The sequence below is a fragment of the Ammospiza nelsoni genome, chromosome 2 (genome assembly GCF_027579445.1).
Source record: "Ammospiza nelsoni isolate bAmmNel1 chromosome 2, bAmmNel1.pri, whole genome shotgun sequence".
In the NCBI taxonomy this organism is placed as follows: Eukaryota; Metazoa; Chordata; class Aves; order Passeriformes; family Passerellidae; genus Ammospiza; species Ammospiza nelsoni.
The window spans coordinates 59,745,866-59,769,444 of NC_080634.1; the positions used below are offsets into that span (position 1 = coordinate 59,745,866).

The 23,579-nt window shown below is 40.7% G+C and overlaps 1 protein-coding gene across 1 annotated transcript in view; it reads right to left on the reverse strand.

The window, feature by feature from the left end:
• Window positions 1-23,579, reverse strand: part of DGKH (diacylglycerol kinase eta) — a 159,693-nt gene that overhangs the window by 130,998 nt on the left and 5,116 nt on the right. The window contains exon 2 of the mRNA XM_059467014.1: window positions 22,154-22,339. Within this exon, the coding sequence (XP_059322997.1) occupies window positions 22,154-22,339 (186 nt within the window). The remainder of the gene's footprint in view (window positions 1-22,153; window positions 22,340-23,579) is intronic.

Genomic DNA, 23,579 nt, shown 5'->3' on the forward strand with positions numbered 1-23,579 from the left:
GAAGAGCTGAGAAATACTGAAACCAGTGTGATTCCAACATATAAAATACATGTGTTTATAAACCACATGTGTTTTAGAATAAATTATACTCACTGCACAAGTTTACTGAATTTATTTTACTGCTCATATTAGCTCAGTCAAAATCCATCATTCTACAACACATTTCCCTTTATAGAGAAGTCTGATTTTACAGATACACACCTAAGAGTTAACAAGCTAAATATTCTTACGATACTTACTGCTTCACTGATTCTCTAGAGCTATGTCTTCAACAAAAACAAAAGTCTAGTCTAACTCTTATTTCCCAGGAGTTTTCCCACATATCTGCAAAATAGAAGATTTCACGTATGTACTGTGGCTATTCTGCCTCTCAAGGTTTTTATATGCCACTGCCCTCAGTCAGCTCTATTACTCGCCACATAATCTAATATAGAAAGAATTCACCCGATTGGTAAACTGCAGAGCAAAATGCTGCTATATAAAGCAATATTTTGAGCTTCCAGTTTGGGATGTTTCATGAGCACAACACTTTGAAGGAAAAGAGAATTTCCATCTACAAGTAAATAAAAAGCTACACTCCAAATATTTTCAGCTATTTGAGATATTTTTAAACATCTGCATTTCTTATCAGCATTGGCATAGTTCAGACTGGAGGGAAACATGAGATAGAGCCATCCAGGAGTTTGAAGGAGGGAGCAGCCACTCCTGCTCATCCTCACTGCCTGCCCAGGGGGTCAGGTTAAGAGATGGGGGGGTCATGAAGAAAATAAATGAAACACAGAAAATAAAGCATTTCTGCTCATCTCCCAGCAGCTTTCATGTTCCCACAAAAACCTCCTTGCAATGACCTCTATCCCATGGGTAATTTAAGGACTGAAATATGAAAAGCACAAGTGACACAGGTAGGAATCCAAAATATAGAAAAGGGAGGATAATGACACATAGGAAGAAAAAAGGAGGGTGGATGCAATGACACAAGTGACTGAAGTCCAAATGCACTGGAGTGAAGGATGGGTATGAAGAAGCATAGAAGCAATATGAAGAAGTGAAAATACTGTAATATTTACTGAACAAAAGCCCTCTGCTTTCCCAGGTCACCTCAACCACTTGACACAACACCTTAACTTGTCTACACATCCTAAGAGCTTCTGTTAACATCTTTAACTAGTGCCTGTATTAAGAAAAAAAATTATTTTTTCTTGTCTAAACCAGGAGTTGATTAAAGCAACCTTCTAATAAAGAAAAAGCAATTATTTATATTCCAGCACCAAGGAATAGCACTTGCCTTTGTTCTCATTAAACGTGCTTCTTGTACACATATTACCTATTTACTTATAGACAAGGAAAGTAAAATTGCTCAGGTGTTCCTTACAAGATATATTTTCCCTGTTTTGCAAATAACAATTTTAAAGCCTAATATACAGTGCTTGCCTCTGCAGAAGTCCTCTGAGCTCCTAACTCTTGTGTAAATTCAATTCATTGATGTACTTAGTAAATGAAAATGCAATTCGGTTTCCCATGTTATTTTGATTCATACCTTCCATAAAGATTTTAACAAAATAAATCACAAAACACTTGACACTGTACTTCTACACATCAGTCTTAAACTGGTAGAACTACCCCATTAGAAGTCATTTTCATGTAGCAGGAAAGGGCATGAGAAAGATTAGATCTGTGAGATTTGCCTTGAACAGAGAGTGAAAACCTGACTGTGAGCATTCAAAAAGTTATTTGTGATTGAATTGCTCTTGCTATCCAAATACACAACTACCTTGTTTAGGTTCTTATTTAACCAGCTCCTAAGGTAATTAATACAGCGTTCTAGGAGATGACCTAAATGCTAGGTAGGATTTGGTAACTCCCTTCCTACTGAGCACCAAACCCGTCACCTTTTTGGAAGTGGAATAGATATCTCCAACTACTTGGAGTAGATATGTACAGTACAGCAGAAGAGAATGAATGGCTACTACACACCCAAACTAAGTTACCGTGAAGAGGGATGAGGGAAGGAGAAATATCCTACAGAAATCCCCAACATCCATCAGGCTCCATGTTAGCAAGACCCATTGCTGACTAAAAAAAGTAAAATCTGGCCAGGTAATAGGGAGTGATGAAAAATAAAAGGGAAGCCCAAAATATGGGGGCTGCAAATGAGAGTAATTGCTTTGGAGAAGCACCTTTTTTTCCCACTAGATATAGAGGGAGTGTGGGGAACAAGTTAGAAGACTAACCTGGTATCAGTGAAATGAAGAGACACGAATCCCATCTTAACGTCTCCTTCTAGAGATTAAAGAAGAGATAATCCCATTCGCAACACAAAAGCTGCATTTGCCTGTATTACTTTATGTTAGCTGTATGCATTGCACAACTTTTATGTAAAACTATTTGGTTTAGCAAAATAGCTTTTTAATTAATCTTTCATATAGCTTTCCTGACAATCCATTTTCACCTCAAAAAGCACTATGGTTTTATATTCAGACAGATGGTTAAAAGCATTTCAGATGACAGATATTTTCTATATTTATTTGCATCATAAAGCAATTTCTTGAAGGCAAAGCATTATAAAAGATAATGAAAAATGTATTAATATTTGCATTTATGAAGCAATTATTAAAAAAAACCTTCTTAATAAATGTTGCATGGACATGATATGTGGACAATGTGAACCTAAGCGGCAGAAGGTTTAGCTGGAAAATTATATATATCAAAAAATAGACTCCTTTGTCTCAAAGAAAACCCCCTCAAAAATCCATAATTTAGACTCTTTTCCACTGTTACACTGTTTGTTATCTGTAACAAAACAGATGACGATCTGTTTTGTTTAGTATCACCATTATTACCAGACACCTTTCCAGATACATCTGCTGTACCTCAACTCTGAAGATTATTAGTTCATTACTTTATTAGAGAAGCCTAGGAGTAACCAGGTAAAGAGAATGTAGTTCATTAGCAGCTCTGAATAGAATATATACTAATTCAGTGTTACAACATGTAAAGTGAATGGAATTAAGGAAAGCAATTTTAGATAATGAAATTTTAAATACTTTATATTCTATTAAGTTGCTTCCAGACTCCATTGGACAAAAGACAGACAGACAGAACCAGCTATAGAGTTAATTATCCCTCTTTCAGATCTTTCTAGTGAAATAGCCTGTTCTCTTGATAAATTGATTCACTGAAGTAATATTAAGGTTTGAAACTAAGAAGTCCATTGAACTGCTGAATTATGGCTCCATACAGCTTTTTCTCAGAAAACTTATGGTTCTGGTTTTGATAAATTTGTTGGACAAAAAGCTACAAAGTGAAAAAAAAAAATCCCAATGAAGTGGAGCGATTATTAAAAATACACCTATTTCAAGGTCATCCGTGAGTTTTTACTGCCATCCAGTCCCTGAAGCCATTGACACGTTCACTGGATAAAAATGCTGGGTGCTGCCAAGGTATATTGTTTATTGGCACAGAGACCAAGAACTCAAATGAGTAGTTCCATCAGGTATGCATTCAGCATAAACCAAACATCATTTGCAATGAAATGATGTAACAAATGTAGAAGCTAAAAGAAAACCAAGCTGTGGAACAGAAGCAAGCACAGCGTTCCCAATAACAGGGATGGGAGGAGATTCCTAGGGCACTAACTCAGGACACAGCAGTAAAATACTGAGTGCAGAGTGTGCCACTGTTCTTGAATCATTACTTCCTCTGACACTGTCAAAGGTTGGCTGGCACCCGCTCCTGACAGGTGCGGGAATGCCACAGCCAATGCCAGTCCAGCCCAGCTGACTCACTGTGACAGGTGCTGCCCATCAGTTCCCCCAGAAAAGGGAAGCTGACCTCTCCAACCACGCCACTCATAGCTGAGAAACAGAGAGGAACCTTAAATGCCTGGCAGATGCCCAGCCAACGTGCTGCATCCAAAGGTCATTCTCTGGAGTCATCTTATTGAAAACTCATGGACACTTAATGTACATACATTTCTCTGGTTAAACACTTCCAATAGAAGGTGTCTGTGGACACAAAACCAGGACTAAGGACATTTCACAAGTCCCTCAAGAAACTGAGGTTTCAAAAAGGGTAGCCAGTTCTTACCCTGCCACTTTTGTTTGCAAAATCAAAATCAAAGTTCTCTTTAAGCAACTATGCTCATGCAATAGAAGTGATCTCTTTTTAATTGTTTTTCCAATTAATTGGTTTTCTTCATTTCCTGCGAGGATAAGAGGGTCATACTCTCTATCATACCCATGAATTCGCCAAGATTAAGAACTTCCATTTACTTCAGTCACTAAAATTCACAAGAAGCTGTTCACAAGGAAAGATTAAAGGTTTGGGGACTGAATCACTGGGACAGATCTACAGCGGTCTTTTGCTGGTAGTCTGGGAGCTCAAAACAAAACAGACATCATCCCAACATCCTTTCCAGCAAGAAGTCTTTTGATCTTCCTGTCATGGAACAGTTCAGAAGCTTCATAATGATGTAGAAAAGACCTCTCTTTATTCCACTCCAAAACCCATATAAATCTGGCTCTCTCTCCCCTTCCCAAGGGCTTCTATCTTGCCTCCAACTTCTCTCACAAATCATAAGATAAGCCAGAATTGTGTATGCCCTGATGGGTAAACAGACAGATTTTCCATGTGATGACTTTGTAACAGACTCTCCAGACATGCTGTTCTCTCTTTTGGGGAATGATTTCTCTCAAGAGGAGGATCCAGGTTGTCCTTTGGGATTCCTAAGTTTGTCATAGCTGCCTCTCCTTCTTCTTGCCTGGGAATGGAAAAGCTTTTGAACTTAGCCTAAACAGTCACAAACTGATGTTTGGTAGCATAACAGAGCCATTAGCCAGCCAGCCAGCCTCCACCTCCTTTTCCTCCAGGTGAGCATAGCAAAAACCACAAAACAACTCTGAACCCTGGAAATACTTCATTATAATGTATAAAAAAACTTTAAATAGTGAAAATTCAGAACTACCAAGTGAAACATTTAAAAGCTTTGTATGCAAACCTCTCCCTAGTCGAGGAAAGCCCTAAGCATTGCCAAACTACAAAGAGATTTACCCTTACCTCTTTTTGCCAATGCTTAGGGCTTTCCTCAACTGAACATGTTCTTCAGAAGCCCTTCTATCTCCTTCCATCATTTCTGTGGCCTCCTTGTTCTCCTGCAATTTAACAAAAACTAAAGGTACCAATTGCCCTTCCCCTCCACACTCCTCACCAGGAAAAGAGACACAGAAAACAGTAAGCAAACTGTCTCCTCTCCTGTTTCCCACATTCTCATTCATCTGAGGAAAAAATAGGCAGTATTTGTACAGGTAACTATGAATAAATCAATTTAAATACTTCTACCATCTGTCATAGTGTTTCTTGTTTCCTAAAGCAGTAAGTGATCTGAAAATCTGATATAAGTTGGCTCTTCCTGGAGGTCCAGAAACTACTTGTGAGAACTTGTGAGAAGTATACTGTTCTTTGACGCCATGAAGAGGTGTCAAAATGGATGTTAAGTCTCCCAAAGCAATAAGTCTCATACCTTCATTTTCATAGCAATCAAAATCTCATCTCTGAAGAAATTACTGCTTTTGGGCAGCCCATATATTAGCAGGATGTGAATATTAGCCTTGTCCTTGAACTCAAATTTCTGTTAAAGGCAAAATAAAGTTACTTGTTTTATTCTCCATCTTCTGCTCCATTCATGATAACAAACTGCTTTAAACACTCAAATTTTCAAGAGCATTCAGCACCAACAAGTCCCATTAAGGCATGCAAATAAGTCACTTTGGATGTGCTGGATGCTGAGAGATCTTGAAGAGCTGACCCAACTACTGCTTCTATACTACTTGACATACTGTTCACTGGATTTAAAGATGACATTGGCAGACAGACAGTGCACTATTTAGGAGCAACTTTGATTGTTAGGCACACAGGGAGGGTGGTTCTGTTGTGGTACAAAAATGCCTTTTGAAATTATCCACTCTTCCACATATCTCTGATCATAAGTGTTTAAGTTACATACCTTGTGCAAACTTCCATACTGAAAATAAAATAAACTTCCTGAGTACCCTCATTTTTCAAATACTTCCACAATTCTTCCTTGGTTATAGCAGGTCATGAAACAGACACTTGTTCTTCTCTCTGTACTTTTGATACTAAAACACTTGGGAGTGGTCGTTATTGAATGACTGAAGAGAATATGCCACAATTAAAATAGCACATCTTTTGCTTCTGGGCCTTTCATTAGGAAGGTAAGAATTCACTTTCTTCTGAAAACTAAAGGGGAGACATGGACCTTCCCAGTTGTTGTCATGGCTACAGCTGCTGAGAAAAATGTCATTGTACCCCTGCAGATAAATGTATGTGACAACTGCTTGGAATATTTGGTGGTAAAGCACCACAGATGTTAAGCATTCTCACATGGCCACCAGACTCCTCTTGAAATGTAAACTAATTTTTTTTTTTTAATTAAAGAAAAAAGGAGAAAAAGTTTATTTTTAAACATAAAGGTTATAGCATGAAGGAAAAAAAGGCTAAGCAGTTAAAAAAAATGTTGGCACTTTCATAGTTCATGATGTCATGGAGGAAAAAATATTATGGAACAATAGTGTGAGTAAAGGATCAAGTGTCAGCCCAATTTCGGGTTATCTGGATTTTGTCACTGTGTGTTATAACAGTGTTGTTAGTGACAATAACTGTATTTCTTAGGTCAAGGGACAATTAAAAACAAAACAAACAAATAAAAAAGGCAACAAACACACATTGGAAAACTCTGTACCAAGGAAGTTCTTATCCTGATTAAACCACCTCAAAGTGTCAACATTTCTATTTGGACTAGGGCACTTTGAATCTACTTTTGCTTGAGCTTTACACTAAATCTTTATGGGGACACAGATTACAAGAACATGAAGAGTCCTAAAACAGGAGTTCTGAATTCAGGAGAATTGTAGAGTCCTAGAACAGCTTGGGTTGGAAGAGACCTTACGGATTATCTAGCTCCAACCCCCCTGCTATTTTCCATTTCCAGTGATCTCAGATCCTGAATGAAGGAAAGTGATTACCAGGATGCTTCTGGAGTGTTGCTGCACAATGCTTAGTGGTATTTCATTGTACCATGCAGGCAGTAAAAGGCAAATACTGTTCCTACACAGAACACGTTAAGCTTTGGATTCTCTTCTCCTGGTAAAGTGGAGGTACACAAATCCCTCCTCATGTAATCTTTCAGTTAACACACTCCTAAATAAGCAGAGAGAAGGGAAGGTAGGGTACTCTTCCAGCAATCATTACTTTGAGTGAGGGAGCAAAACACCAAAGGCTGGTTAGGATGAAGAAAGGCGAGTTTGGTTGTGACACAAACAAAGACAAGCAAAAAAAAAAGAGGAAGAGTAGGAAACAGGCCTGCAAACAGTGTAGAACACGTCCCCTCAAAATGAGGAGCTAATTCAGCACTGTGCAAAGACCAAAGAAATAAGGAAGCAGAACTGACCACTGTTATAAATCTCTCCTCCTAAGTATTTTGGGACTGGCCTAAACAATACAATGCTGTATTTTGAAGAGATATGTGAGCTATTGCTAAATGAAGCACGTTGGAACTGGAAGCAAGATAACTGCTTTAGTATGATGTAATACCCCAACTAATTAGCTCTGTTAGGAACAAAGCCCAGGAGGGCTGCACTGGATCCAGAAGGCAAGCAGTCCATTTAGGGCTACCAAGGGCACCGCACTGTGGCACTGCTCTCCTCAGAGACACCTACCAGGCATTATCAGCTGAAGCGGTAAAGCATGATGCAATAAAAATCATCATCATCATCATCCCCACCACCACATGTAGACGTACAGTTTTACTGGAAAAGTAGTTGTGAAGTACATGCTGTAAAAAGAAAGGTGAGCGTGTCCACTTACACCCCAAAAAGACTGGTTGTTTTACCAAAGTTGGAAGAGTGCCTCCTTTTGATGAGCAGGCAGAGCACAGATCCTGCCCAAGCATAGATTCTTACACTGCTACTTTCACCAGAGGTGTTCTGCCATATCTGACAGTCATCACTGTGGCCCAGCATCCTACCCTGGTGTTCACTGCAACACAGGCCCTTTGAAGCTATCCAGTTGTTTCAGAAAAGAAAAGCCACAAGAACAGAAAACAACTTCAAACAGCCCACTCATGGCAGGTCCCACGAGACTACTACACCTTCCCTGTTTGTGTAGAAATGATTAGGGTAATAAATGTTTTAAAATCAAAACATGTTCTTATCCTCAAAAACATATAAAGCTTAGGACATCATCATTTCACTCCTGAAAGATGGAAAGGGGTAGATGGATTTTTAAGATAAGCAGTCATGTTTTTCTATTTGGCCTCCAACAGTAGTAATTAGAAATACACTAAATTAATGGAAGAGCCCTACCTGAAAAAAAAAGGAAAACAAACAAGGAGTGTCTCAGAAGCTACAGATTGCAGAAAAAGAATGAAAAATTTCAGAGAACAAACACTGCCCTCAATAATGTCCCTTTTAAGATCCACCTACAGAATAAAGCCTTTCCTGTAAACACTTCCCTTCCTGGAGAAGAGCTGTCCCAAAGCCATTACAATAGGCAATACCTGATATGGAGCTGGACATGGAACTCCCACAGGTCATTTTCCTGAGCAAGTTGCCCCATGGTATTTCTGGGTACACATGTGCAGTGGCCAGAAAAATCTACAGGCACATAAATCCTGCTGCTATTTGCCATAAAATTTTGCAGTGTGATCTGTTTACTATGAGCGCAGGTTAGGTGCATACTAAGAACTCTGCACAAAGCACTAGAATCACACTTCTCATCCCTTATTTCTACTCCAGAGATACTTTTTATTTCTGTGTGTCTGGTTGTCTGTCTGAAGCAGGGGCTTACATACGAGTGATTTAAGTACTACATCCCTCCTTGATGATGCACTGAACACCCTCTCTTTCACTAAGCCTTTACCTAAGCTTCTGTTGGCTGTGATGACACATGAAGACACCCTTAGAAGCTGTAAGAGCAGTCCTATTCATTGGTAACATTATGCCCCTGTCGAGGCCCAAAAGACTTAGAGGTCACTGAGACAGACAGTTAAGTTAAGCATTTATAGGATGTGTACTTCCAGGACTCCAAGACATTGCCCCAAAAAATGTGTTCTTAAATTACTTTCTTGTTTGCAAACAATCCTCTGCCTCTGCTTTGATATACCTTCAGAATGAAGCTGTTCCACACATTAAATTCCATTTCACCTGCACTGATGAAATGTGCAGTGTCCTTTGCATCCTGCACTCTTTTACATTGAAGCTTTTAGGAACGTTAAGCAGATCTATCCCCATTGTTCAAATCCAGGATGCTGACATATCAAATCAAACTCTCCTCGATGCAACTTGTGAAAATAACAAAGATAACCTCCCACCAATGCTCAGGCAGCTGCTTGCCTATATGCAATGAACCCAGCACAGGTTGCCAAGAGACTGCAATGATGAGCAGTGTTTTTTCCTGAATACTCTCAATTGAGCTTTCACTATATATTATCTCTGAGCAATAAAACAAGCAAGACCACATTCTTGTTTCAGTTTAGAATTCATTTTATTACCGATATATAAAAGGACAATTTTATTTTTATCAATTAAGAACATCACAGTATCTCTGTTAAAACTGAGAATAAGCAATTTGCAGATAGCATGTATAGAAATTCCCCCTGAAAGCTCCATTCCCTACCGTAAAAATTAAGTGCAGATTCAATGAAATTTAGGAGGCTCTAAAGAGCAGAAAAACTAAGTCTATTATAAGATACTGCTAGTCATTGTCAACCTTTCCATCAAAGAATAGGGCAATTAGAAATTAAAACAAAAGCCACCATTAAACCTTAGGTGTCAGAACATTTTTCCTTATTTGCAACTATCAAGATGAATAATAATTTTATACACTGTGTACTACTTAAAGAACAAAAGCTCTTTTGGATGTGTTTCTAATACAACATTGCATAATTTCTTAGGCCCTAATCATTTATCAAATTTTTCAAGGAAAATTCAGTGCTACCAGCTACCTTTTTGTCCCTGTGGATACTGCATATTTTTTGTCATATTACTATAAATTTATTTTTGTTTAAATTACACTACATATCTCTCCAATGAAATAAAAACACAGAAGTGCTTTTCCATACATGACAAAATTCTGCACACACCAAGAATCAGAGGTTTAGTATTGCTTAACTCCTTGGGGAGAAGAGCAGAAATCACTATTTCTCCATCATCATATGCTGTGGTAAAACTGATGAGTGGTGTTAGCAACAACCGACAAAGTTTATGCAGTGAAGGTCAAATAAAATGAAAGATGAAGCTTGGGGTCAAGCAAAAGACATGTTCTATCAACTAAACTGTACAGCTTGAAAAGCTTGATAACCATTTCCATGATAAAAAACTTACCAGAGGGAAAGCATTAAAGTATAACCAGAACATGAATGACCAAGAAGTCAAAAGTCTACATTTTATCAAGTCCTAGTGCCACGCATTTTGTTGCTGCATTTATTTGGGTCTTCTTCTGTGCCATACTCATGACTTCTGAGTCATTTGTCACCACCTCTAAGAGGTGAATATCAACCTCCATGGCCAGACCCAGTGATGCTGGAAGAATGGTGAAAATTATGTAGCACTATCCAGGCACCCTCAACTGTACCTTTGTCAAATCCTAGGTCATCAAATGTGATACAGAATTAAACCAGAAACAAACAAATAACAAAATAAAAGGGGGCAATTATTTAAATTCTTACAATTTCCTTTTACAGCACATCCCAGCTTTCCCAAGCCCTGAGTCCCTCTTCAAAATCTAGCTTTCAAATATTAACTAAATCAGCATACAAACAGTCTCACAGCAAATAAATCACAGCCATAGTAGGGAGACATTTCAAAAAAAGCAATCAGGACCGGGAGGTTTAATGTCGAGAGAGGAGAAAGACTTTAGACCTTGATAAGGCATGACATAATTCCACGCCATTGATCTGCAATCATATAGCTGTATCTGTAATGCAAACAACAAGTAATTTAGAATGCTCTTAATTAGGTGTAATAAGTGTACACTGGCACATTACTGAATCTATAAATAGAGAGCAGCCACATCATCTCACTCCTGCCACATGGTATGAGGCATGGGAAGGAAAAAAAAAAGGCACTTTCCTTTTGTAAGACCTTTTTTAAATTTGTTTTAGTAGTGGGGTTTTTTGGCAGGAGGGGGGTGTTTGTTGGGTTTTGGGGTTTTTTTGCTCCTGAAGGTATTTAATCAGGCCTTTAAATACTGACAAATCTTCCCCAGCAGACACAGGTTATCCTCATCAATTGTGTAAAAGGAAGAGAGAATACCTAATTTGTAATAAATCAGGAACCACAGAATATCGATCTGTAAGACATTCAGAGAGACAGAGCTCTGGGCAACCAAATGTTGCCCTGAACACCTCCCTGCTCTGAGCATGGGGGTGGGACAGGTGACCTCTCAAAGTGTCCTCCAACCCAGATTACCTTTGTGATCCTCTAACATTAGTAAACTTTTTTTTCTATAAGAAGTCCCTCTCTATAACCTCTCACACTACACACAGTAATTTAAACTGTAGATCAGCTACAAATAACCTTCGGATATATTTCAAAGAAAAGGTATAATCCTTTTTAAGAAAATTCAGCAGAAGCTCATATGCCTCTTGCCTTGGCTATGATTTATGTTTATTTCTTTTTACTCAAATAGAAAAATACAAGATTTCCCTGTCATTTCCAACACCTCACTGTGAGACAACCTCTCAGGGACACAGATTTATCAAAATTTCAAAGGGTAATTCGAAATATGAGCCCTTTGTAAACCTGTTGGCAGCAGATCCCTGGCTGATGAAGGAGTAGAACCCATGATGTTAACTCTTTTTATCTCCTCCTCAATGGTGCACACACCAACCAACTATTTCAAATATGGTAAAAAAAAGAAAATTTTTTAAAGAGTGTAAGCAAAAAAAATATAAAGAATTGGTTTGCATGCACACACACACAGAACTACTGGGCTCTAAATACAGTTCCCTATGCAAGAAGTAAGATCATCTGAAGCACACACATGATCACAACTGTGGAAAAATGCAAAGCTTAAGGAAGCTAGAATAAAAATTATGTTTTGGGTTTTTTTACAAAAAAGCTATTCACGGCAGTTGCATTTACCTGGCAAGAGCAGGTAACATGAGATAATACACAAAAGCACTTTTAAAGACAGGTCTTTAAACATATAGCTGACATTGCCAGCACATTTAATAGCTTGCTTTTGACAGGAGCTCGTCACAAGTTCTGTACTTTAGTAGTATCTTCAGTTCCTTTCAAATGCTGCAGAAGAAGCAGAACAGAGTCTTGTAATGCAGCATGAGCAGCACAGAGAGAAAGCTGAAAACCCTCTGAAGCCTGAAGGATTTTTTTTAATGCCTTTTATAGAATTACGAAGTCGGGCAAGGGAAAAACTTGTCATCTAGTAGACAGGATACATACACAGACCCTAACTTGTGCAACCTGCTTTTAAATTTCTGAAAGATTATTTGCCAGTGGATCGGGGAGGGTTGGAAACCACCAGCCTAAGCAGCAAACCATCTCAGGTATAAATTTTATCTTAACTGCACATAATTCTGAGGCACATTTTGGTCAATGTTCTCTCTACAAAATGCTAATCAGTGGACTCTGTACAGGTAAAAGTTCTTTCTTTGCTTCCAGAAGCACCACAGAATCATGTTTATTAGACCAACATTGTTTTATAACCAAATTTTAAAAAACAAACAAACCTACAAAAAAATCCAAGAGTCCACTGAACCACATGAAGAGGTTTTCCTAAATTCTGGTTTCCCCCTGTAAAACACTCATAATGCAAACTTCTAGGTTATATGAAGGTTTGCTTGAACAAATTCACTCAGGGGAAAGAAAATCAAGTTTAATATCAGATAGATGGTTCTGAATGTTATTCCTGGTTTTGTCTGTAATGAGAAGCTGTGCAAATGGGGAAAATAGTTTTTACTTGCTTGAAAGTTCAGATTTAATCAGAAACATTGGTTCTTCATCTCACACCCAAGTAAATCACACTAGCTCCCCGTTACAGATCTGTATCCCCTCTGCATTCATCCCAGGTAGAATCCACATATTATAAATGCGTCATTATATACAATAATAAAGTACCGTTTACACCAAGAAAACCACTATATTCTTTCAGATTCTTGACTCACAAGCCCCCTTTTACCCTTTGTGCTCTCTTTTATTCACTTTAATAGATCTCTGAGACTGAGGCCAATCAATGTTTGTCTAGAGAGTAACTCATGTGAAGCTCCCTGACGCTTCAGGCAAAAAATGACAATAGCTGAAAAATCAGCAAAAAGGGTGCATTAATTTTCAAGTCAATAGCTCCACAGTGAACCATCTGCTCCCAGGATTGATCAGTGCCACTGAAGGAGGAGGCAGTGAAGGGTGAAACTATTAAAAGAAGCAAACTCATATATCTGCACCCTCTCCAAGACTCCACACCCAACAAACTTCATGGTCTTTGGCAGTTACTCCCCTTATGGGAACTACTGGGAGAAATCTTGCAGAGGCATAGACTAAAAGGAAAAGGGATGCCACCCCTTCTCTGTTCAAATTCCTGAAGAAACCATGACAGCAGCAGGCAGGAAAGGAGGGAGAGAACACAAAGCAAGATGTCTCTATGGGAGCGTTAAAACAAACACAGAAGTATGTGCCCGTCCTCACGGTCAACAGAGTATGCACAGAGAGGAAAGAAGTCTCTGCCTGATGGGCAGCTGGGCCTGCTGGATAGCCATGCTGGTCCTCTCCAACATCCTCAGCTGAACCAGAGCACGCCACCCTTCTTACAAGCAGAGACACCACTGACCTTCCTCTCACTCCAGAGGATCACAGCAGCAGTAAGGACTACCAGCAGTCAAACTGAAGTCATTCAAGCTCAGTTACTAAATTTAAGCAACCACACAACAGGACATAACTGACCAGAGCAGCATGACAGTCCTTTAGAACCACTTAAATCTCTGCAGGCATGAAAAACCTCAGCAGATCTTCCCAGCAAGGAACTATGCCAGAAGTGCAAAATGACACTGAGGGCACAGCCGGCTCTCCTCGGCAAGCACATCTAGAAAGACCCTGGCAAGAGCAGGACACACATCCTCCTGCTGCCCACAGAGGGGCTCCTGTTGCTTCCCACCCAGGAAATATATAGGGAGACTTGCCACCCACAAGCTACTACTCACTTTCAAAACCCTATTCAGGTTGCTAAGTGACAATAAAGTAGTGCAATCTCACACAATTTGCAAACCCCAAGCGCTTAAAGGCAAGGAAATGAATTGCCCAGATCATCATAAATCTCATGCTGCCCATCTAATAAACAAATAAATTCTCATGAAATGTAAAAGCTTGCTGAATTCATTACAATAATGCTAACTCTCCCAAGAGTACAAGCTCAGGTTTTGTTAATGTGCTTTCAATATCTAAGTGGTGAAATATTCCTAAACAGGGATACTATTCAAACAAAAAACTTAGCTAGAAAAAGATTTTTTTACTTTCTTCTTAATTGTGCAATATATCATGATAATTCCTACATGGTAAAAGTTTTTAAAGTCAACTGTGATCTGACTTTATATACAAAATTTTTATGACCCACATCTGACGAGCACTTAAGCACCAGATTAACTTTAAGAAGTAATTAGTCACATAGAACTGTACAGGGTGACTGAAGTGTTTCAGTATGTGCACAAATGCTGTACTAGAATAAATCTCTTAATTCATTTTAAATAGCATCTAATGTGGTCTTATTTTTACCATATCAATGCAATATTTATTTTGAGTCAGCATTAAGCTTGTTTGCAGTGATAAATGCAGTGTTTACATTAAGAAAGAATGACACTTCTTTTCAGTATGATATAAAGAATATAATTCATGGATGTCCCCAAGCCAGACTGTTTTGGTTTTTTTTGTGCCATTGCTAACAAATTAAGAATCATGTCTTGAATTTAGTATTATACAGCTATGGTCACTGCATGTATTTAGTGGCCTGTTCTCAGGTTTTTAAAAGAAGATTTTGGAAAATGCAACTGATTTTTTCAAGGCCAGAAGGGAAATGATAGAACAGCAATGTAAAAAGGTAGCAAATGCAAAGGTGAAAGAAAGAGTTCTCTCTCTTAATAAAGGCAAAGTTCAGATACCAATGTATCAGACCAAACAAAAACACCAAACAAAACTAGCCATGCTGTCAACAACTTCAAGCAATTGTTGGCATCATTTCCCCCTACTTTACAAATAATAAAAAAATCTCAAAAATGTAATGGCCAACCAGAACAAAATACTGGTCTTGTGGTTCCCTCGCAAGTAAGCTACTGAAGTGCTCTCACAAGACATCAAACTATGTCTTAATTATCCCTGTCAGAGGAAAACAGCCAAAACAGCATGACTACAGAGCATTCTTTTATACCCAAAACTCCATATTCTAAGCATCAATGAATCCACACATTACCTTCTTGCTTTGCTAAGATTTTGAGTTCTACAAAATATATATATAGATCCCTTACCAGAAGCATGGCTGGTCAGAATTCAAAGAAAATGAGAAGAACATTGTTTTAAAAGAATATATATAGCCTTTTGGAGTGTTCCAGAGAAAGAACATTGGTCTAAGCTGCCTTTTATTGTCTTCAGCTAGTCAAGAGAATTTCAACAGTTCCCTCCAGAAGAAGGCTTTGTGATAGCCAAACAGACTTCTCTTTTAATCACTACTTCAAATACAAAACCACTGTAATTCTAGGTATTCTGCTCTAGATATCCAAAGTAATTTGGCTAGTCCAGCTAGTCATCCAGTAGTCATACAACAGTCATACAACAGTGTTGCATCCTGCATTCTGACGTAGCTGCTGGAAACAATTCAAGATGTTTGCAAATGATCTATATAGCCTTACATGGATAAAGACCCAGCTATAGAATAGTCCTTTCTTGAGCTCTGGCATGGCTGCTCTGTGTCTCCAGGACTCTGCACATGAAGTCCACAAGATAAGGCATCTCTGAAAGGGATTCCCAGTTATCATTTATTCTTCAATAAGTCTCTTTTTTTGCTTCTTAAAAAACAGAAATTCTCCTTAAAGTACAAAATAAACTCAAAGTGTTTCACCCAATCTTTTTCACAGAAAAGCATTCTTCAGCTCCTTAGAACAAAGCAGAAAATAATCAAAGTCTTGTATTAAAGATAAAAGTGTGATTATCTTTTTTCCACCTTCACAGCTCACCCAGCGGGTGGGAGGAAAAAAAGGGTAATTCATGTTATCTCACAGTACAAAATAACATTAATACTTTAAAGATTCCAGGAAAAAAAAAAAAAAAAACAACCAAATAAAACCACACCACAGAAACAAACACCAAAATACCCCACAAAAGCAACATTCTTTGAAGACCTGCTTGCAAATACCTACTGTAAAATGTTACAAGCTCCTCCTTTCTTGTACTTGGCCAGCAATTTAAGCATTGCCAATGCATGCATCACTAAAATGCCTTAGCAGATTTCATTTCAGTTTTATACAAACATATGTCAGAATCTGGAGTGGTAATGACCACTGTGTCTTAAATAGTGTAACTCTTTCCATTCTAACCCTGCCTACTTCTACATAGTATGTTCAGTCATTTTTAACTTCCCCAAACTATCATGTCTTTGCCTGAAAATTTCCTTTAATGGACTCTATTTTGAAAGCTTATGTAGACACACAGCAATTATGAGAAGCAACAAATATTGCACAGCATTTAATGACAGAAACTGGTTTGCTTTGTCCAGGCATACTCCAGAACAGAATAATGTATTTATATATATATATATATATATATATATATATATATATATATATATATATATCCATATCAAAACTTAAATATATTGCCCTGTGAATACATATGTGTGTTGCACATATCAGGAATACACACTAATGAATATTTCACTTTAAAAATAGGTTTAAGACCCCAGGATGTGGTGAGAGAAACAAATTTGCCAGATTTTACAACAGTTGTGGGGAAAAAAAATTGCTGAGATATTTTACTAAAGATGGATGTACAGTACATAAATTTAATGGCAGAATGAAAATAATGGAAAATACGAATGCTGAAGACAGATATCCTGTAGCACCCTTCAGTCTGTTCTGTGAACACTACCAGGTGCCAAGAACTTGAGGACGATTGCTGTGCACTTCCTCGCTAGTGACACTATTCATATCACTGCAGTTGCAGAGTACATTACAAACTACATTTTGAAGTTTACAAAGTGCATTTTGAAGCTGTGCAGAGTCACACAATCCTAATGTATATAAAGGATCTCCACTGGGGTAAACTTTGCCATGGCATTTTCCTGAGAACTTCTGGTGCATTAAAAAAATCGTGTTTCCTTAACCAGAAAGGAATGAACCACTACTTAGTTGAGTAAATTGGGAACCATTACAACAGGGAAAAACAGATCACATTGCAAAGAATGATGCTTGTGCATTTGAACACTGGTATCACTCACAGCACTTTACATTTAGGTGAATTAACAAGCTAGGGTAAACTTGTATACCCTAGAGAAATGTATACCAGAAACAAACAGGAAGTGACTGCTGGGACTTGGCACTGTCAAATGTCACCATATGGAAAAGGTTAGAAACTTTTTGAAGGCTCAGTTCCTAAATGGATGGTGTGAAGGCAAATAAAACCACGTTGGGGAATTTAATTAATTTACTTTTATTACTCCATAATGATTTAAGATCTCAAAAAAATATATGTTAATAACTCAGATAAGAAAATTCAAGTAACAACTCTTGCCATTTAACTAAACAACACTGTACTATCTCCACTAATTATAACACAGTCTTGCTTCACAGTATCTGCCATGTTACAGCAATTTCATTACTAACAAAAACCACTGGGGTGAAGGAGAGGAAGAAAGCTTTATCCCACATACCTTACAAGTGTATTTATCTTACTCAATACACCACATTTTCTTGCATTTCCTGAATTGTACTTTCTGCTCCAGAATGTCTGCTTCATGCAAAAATAAACACAGGCCAGAAACTTAATGCAGATTTGAGAGCAAACCACATATCCAACAGAGGTTTTGCATTAACTGGATGTGGAGCCATTAAAATAGAAAGCTAGGTCAGTGATAAAAGTGCTACTCTTCATATGCAGTTTTTTATAGAGTACTCAAGACAAGAGTGGGAGCTGTAACTGTGCTCATCTAACAACTATACTTCCAAGTATCCAGGGAACTTTTCATTTATTAATTTTCTGCTGATCCTCAAGGTGAGGAGAATTCAAAGAGAAAAAGTGTGAGCTCTAATTTGAACTTCCCCTTCTCGACACATTTCTGCTATAAAGAAAAGAAAAAAGGCCATCTTTTTAAGGAATGTGCTTTGCACTACGGCAATTAGCTTTAAAGCAACTAGAAGCCAGCTGATGACAGGCAGTTTTCAGGCTGTAGCCCCAAGAACTGAAGTCATCTGTTTAAGGAAGGCACTGACTCTGCCTGTCTTAACCAACATCTTAAAAATTAAGAAGCCAAATTTAACACACACATGGAGAACTTTCCATTACTTCAATCTCCAATGTAACCCTGCTTGTAACCCAGCATCATCATATATACTACTTCCAAACTGTCTGACTACAGTTTTCCAAAGTTATCAAAAATCCAAAATGTATATTCTTAAAATGTTTGTTGGCTTTGTTGGTTTTTTTACCAAGCCATGTTTTATGAGCTAAATATTCAGGTCATTCAAAATGGGGGGGAAGGATAAGTAGACATTACAAAATCAAAAGCTGTTTCCATTAGGGATTTTGGCTTAAACATGCTCAAACTTCACAAGGTACCTGTCACCTATTTATTGACTAGTGTTTCCTCCATGGAACACATACAAACTCCCCAGATGCAAAAGCTTCCAGGATGACATTTAAAGATACTGGCTTTAATCTCACAGAAATCCTAATCAGTTTTGGTCCTGATTTCCCTAAAGGTACCTACTGCTACAGTGTAACTCTACAGCCAAGTATGGGGCTTTAGCAATCAGCTCCTAGTGACAAACAACATGTTGGCCTAAAGAATAGTCCTTTAGTCCTTTACACCACTACTTGTTCCCTCCTCCTCAAGTTGGCAGACACAAACACATGTTGATCTTCAAGTTTTCTGTTTGGGGTAATTAATAATGGCCACATTTTGACACAGATATGCTTTAAAGTATTGTAAAAATTTAAGAGATAGATATGCATAAACTAAAATTGCACCCGTAACAGAAGTTACAATGATGTTCAGCTGCATCACCAATCTGTTTTTCTTAGCAACTGACTGTAAAAGTAGTTCCACTGAAATCAAGCTAACAGCTTGCCAAGGAAGTTGCTATCCAGTGAGGGTAAGCTATGGCAAAACTGGACAATAGTCTTCTAAATAGAACTGTGAATCAATCATTAGCATATCACAAACAAGCAATAAACTTTGGTGTAATTACATCTGCCAATAGATTACTCTTGCTTTTCATCTTCTCATTCTCTTATTCACCCCCTGCCCTCAGTTAAATAATTAATTTGTTTTATTTAGGAAGAAAAGAGCAAAGAGTAAAAACTGCCTTTGAGAACTACAGATGTTAGAAGTTTTTAGGCTTCTGTTTGTGCTAGTGAAAGGGGTTTGTTCTTGTACGTATATTTCCTAAATCTTGTTATACACACATTAAAAAAATCCACTCCTGAGTGATTCTGTCTGCAAAGTATCACCATATGGTAGCTTTCACAAATGATCAACTGTACCAAAACATCTAAAAATAACATCTTCCTTAAGTAAAACAAAAACAATTACCAGCGGAGACTTTTGGGTATAGTTCTGAGCTAAGGAATCAATACCACGTCGCTGAAATGCTTCAAGTAAGTAAATAAGCAACCTCTGGAGAAAAATAGCACAGTCCTAAATGGCCCATAAGCATCAATGATAAATGTAATATACATGCTTTGGGTTCTTTCAAAAGTCTATTCTTAGATGTAAGACAAACCCAATCCATTTAATTAAAACCTTAGCTTACAAACACATCCACCAAGTAAGTGAAGCTTAACAAATCTAATTTGAATGAAAGGGACTAGCTGGGTAAAAGAGCAGCTCCCTGATGTTCCTTGCTCTAGTGGTTTCATGTAACCACTGATCACCAACTACTACAACAGCAAACATACAACACCCTTAAACTAAATGGGAGTTGTCTGTCTAAATATAGCTACTTTTAAATAATGCATTGTGAGTTATAAAATAAAGTGCTACTGAATTATTTAACATGGGTCTCATCTTTAACAATGATATATCACTTTTAATTAAATTGAAAGGAAGATGTTTATATGTGGAGTTGCATATTATTGTAAGTTGCAACCAGTAAAGCAACATTTTAACTCCAATTATGTCAGCAGTCAGTTTTTCCTATATATATCTGATTCACAGAAATAGAACTGGGACTCAAGCTAAGATAAGCAAAGCAAGACTTGCAGAGCTGTCTTAGATCTTCAGGCGATCCCAGTTCAGCATTCATTCACAACCTTCAGACACAGAATATCCCACCCATCTGTAACAGTTGGCAAGAATTGGCTGGGACCTCAATCTCACCAACCTGTATCGACAACATTCACAATAGGCACGTTTTCCTTATGCAAGTATCAACCTCTTTGAGAGCAAACACGCAAATGCACTTAATACCACTACAGCTAATAAAGGCATCGTGCTCTTTTAAAACGTCCTGAAGACACAAAAGGGTGTTAAAGCTGAAAGTTTGTGTAGAACTACGTTTCCAACACAATGCAACAGTTGTATATTATTTACTATAGTAACCTTTCAGCCAGGTCTAACGTCTGTAAATGCAAAATTAACATTTAGCAACAAAATGGAATGACACATCTTGTTTAGAAGCTTTCAGGAAAAAAACTGCTTTCCACCTCACATAACAGAGTAACATTACTGTTTAACAATCACTGCTTAAAGGTGGCTGCCTTTTGCACGTAGTGCATGGAGCAAAAGCCCAAGGGAAGAAAGCACCAACCGGACAGGACTTCACTAACTAGTAACTTTAATGGGTGCTCTGTAGAGGAAACACCACCACATGACCTATTGTGTAGAAATCAAACCCTAAGTGTGATCAGTTCAGGCCTGCATGGAGCCACTTTGCCCCTCAAAACACACTCTTCCAAGAAAAGCCCTGATTTTCATGTCACTGCATCAATAAGCTCTCCCCAAGGTGGGTTTGTGCAGACCCCATCACTGACTGTGGACCACGCTTTGTAGAAAGTTCTACACAGCAAGTCTGTTTCATTATGTTTATGCTTTCAAATGCCTGCTTGTTGATTTTACAAGGGGGGGGGGAAAACTAAACAAACACACCATCCATGAAAAAAGTTAATTCCACCGGGACAACTTCGGCAGCCCGAGGCAGCCAAAAAAATTGCATTAACCTAAAATTTTGACAGCTGCTTTACGCATCCAGTGCCACGAGCGAGGATGTATAGAAGTTTACTTCTCTTTCCGCGAGTTGCCTTTCAAAGTGGAAGCCGCCTTTCCCTCCTTGGCGGCACTCCCGAAGAGGAGCCCGACGTGCCACCGCGGGCTCGGTGCCCGCCGCTCTGGCGGGGCGCACGGCAGCGGTCCCCGGGACCGGCGGTGAAGTAAAACGGGTGGGCAGCGGGTATGGAAAGTGGCGAGGAAGGGCTCGCTGAGCCAGCCCACCCGCGCCGCAGGGTGGCAGGGCGGGATCCCCGCGGCAGCGGTGCCCGCCGCCGAGGAAGAGGAGCCGGAGGGAAGGAGGGAGGGAGGGAGGCAGCCCGCCGCTTCCCCCACACCCAGGACGCCCGGCAGGGCAGGGCGGCTGCCGGGGCAGGCAGCTTCCCCTCCGGCCAAGCGGAGCGCCGCAGCCCCGGGGGGCTCTTCCTGCCAGCCGGGGACAGATGTGGACGCAACAGCTGGACGGGGAGGAGGGGAGAGGAAAGGAAGGAAGAGGCACGGTTGTCTCACAAACCTCCCCCCCCCCAACCCCCCGCCGCCGCTCCCGGGGATGCGGGCGGGGATGCAGCGGCCGTCCCCAGCTCCGGGTTAGCCCCGCTTGGGGATGGGGATGGAGGAACCGGCCGTGAAGGCGGCGGGGCTGGCCGGCTCCTGCCCGCCTTACCTTGCTGCGGATCTGGCCCGAGGTGGACACTTTCCGGATGAGTTTCTGGGGGCCCTCATGCTCCCCTTCGCTGTCCGACGACTCGTCCGCCGGTCCCGCCGCCGCCGCCGGGGCTTGAGGCTGGGGCTGCAGCGGGATCCCGGCGCCGCTCATCCCCGACTCGGCCCCGGCCATCTTCCCGGACTCCTACCGAGAGAAAGCACACGAGCCCGGCTCAGCCAGGGCAGCCGCTGCCGCTCCCCTCCCCGGGGAGGAGGAGGAGGAGGAGGCGGTGCGGGAGGGTGGGGAAAGAGGCGGTGCGGGAGGGCGGGACGGGGGCGGTGGCGACCGCGGCTCTGGCGGAGCGGGGCCGCCCGCCCGGCCGCCATCTTCCGCCGCCCCCTCCCACAGGCAGCGGCCGCGGGCCGCGCCGCCCGCCCCCGCCCGCTCCTCGCGACCGGGGCACGGCCACCCGCCGGCGGGCGGAGCTGGGCGGACGGGGCCTGGCCTCCTGCGCCCCTGCCGACCGGGAGGGGCCCGGGGCGGCCGCCGGCTGCAGGGGGCGCCGGTGCCGGTGCCGGGCGGGCCGCCCCCGGCAGGAGGGTGCCCGCCCGCAGGTGAGCGCCGGGGCCAGGCCGGCCGGAGAAACAAGCGACGGGGAGCGGGAAGGGCGCCCGGCGCCCCGCACCTGCCCGGGTGTCCTGCAGTGTCCCGGCTGGCCGGGAGATGGGCCCGGCACCGGAGCGAGCACCGCCCGCCCCGCCGGGCTCCCCCGTGCGCTCTGTGCCGCCCGGGGACACTCGGAGGGCGGCGATGCCGAGTTCCCAGCGCAAGCAGGGCGAAAGCGGGCGGGTGCCGTGCCAAGCCCTTGCCCCGTCCCGGCCGAGGGCTGTGCCGCTCTCCCCTGGGAGCGCAGGATGTCTCTTCGGGACTTGGACGGACGGCATCTGATGCGATGGGCTCCTTATCTGTACGCTATTCCTCCAGCCGGTCAACCCCGTGGTAACTATCCATCAGCGCCAAAGTCTTGGACAGTTGTAGTAAATGCATCTATTGCTTTCCAGTGATTTTCTCATAATAGCTTAATTTTCTTGTTATTCTGTTCATTTCTGTCTTTGTGAAAGAGCAGCCCTTACTTTCGGGGGATAGAAAGGGTCAGTTTTCCTTTTTCATCTTAGATCTGGCATCTCGCACAATCTCAAAATGTCACCACATGTTCTGAATTGTGGGACTTTGAAATTATTGTGGGTTGTATGTAGTCAGTGTTCAAAATAAGTGTTTAAATCACAGCAATACTAAATAAAACACACAAATCCTAGCTGCATGGGCCGGATTAAGCATAAGAAAGCAATCAATGCTTGTGGCTTCTATATTCCCACAACTCTATTTATATTTCCAGAAAGGGAACGAACATCTCTTAACATGCTAATATAATGCCGCAGTACCT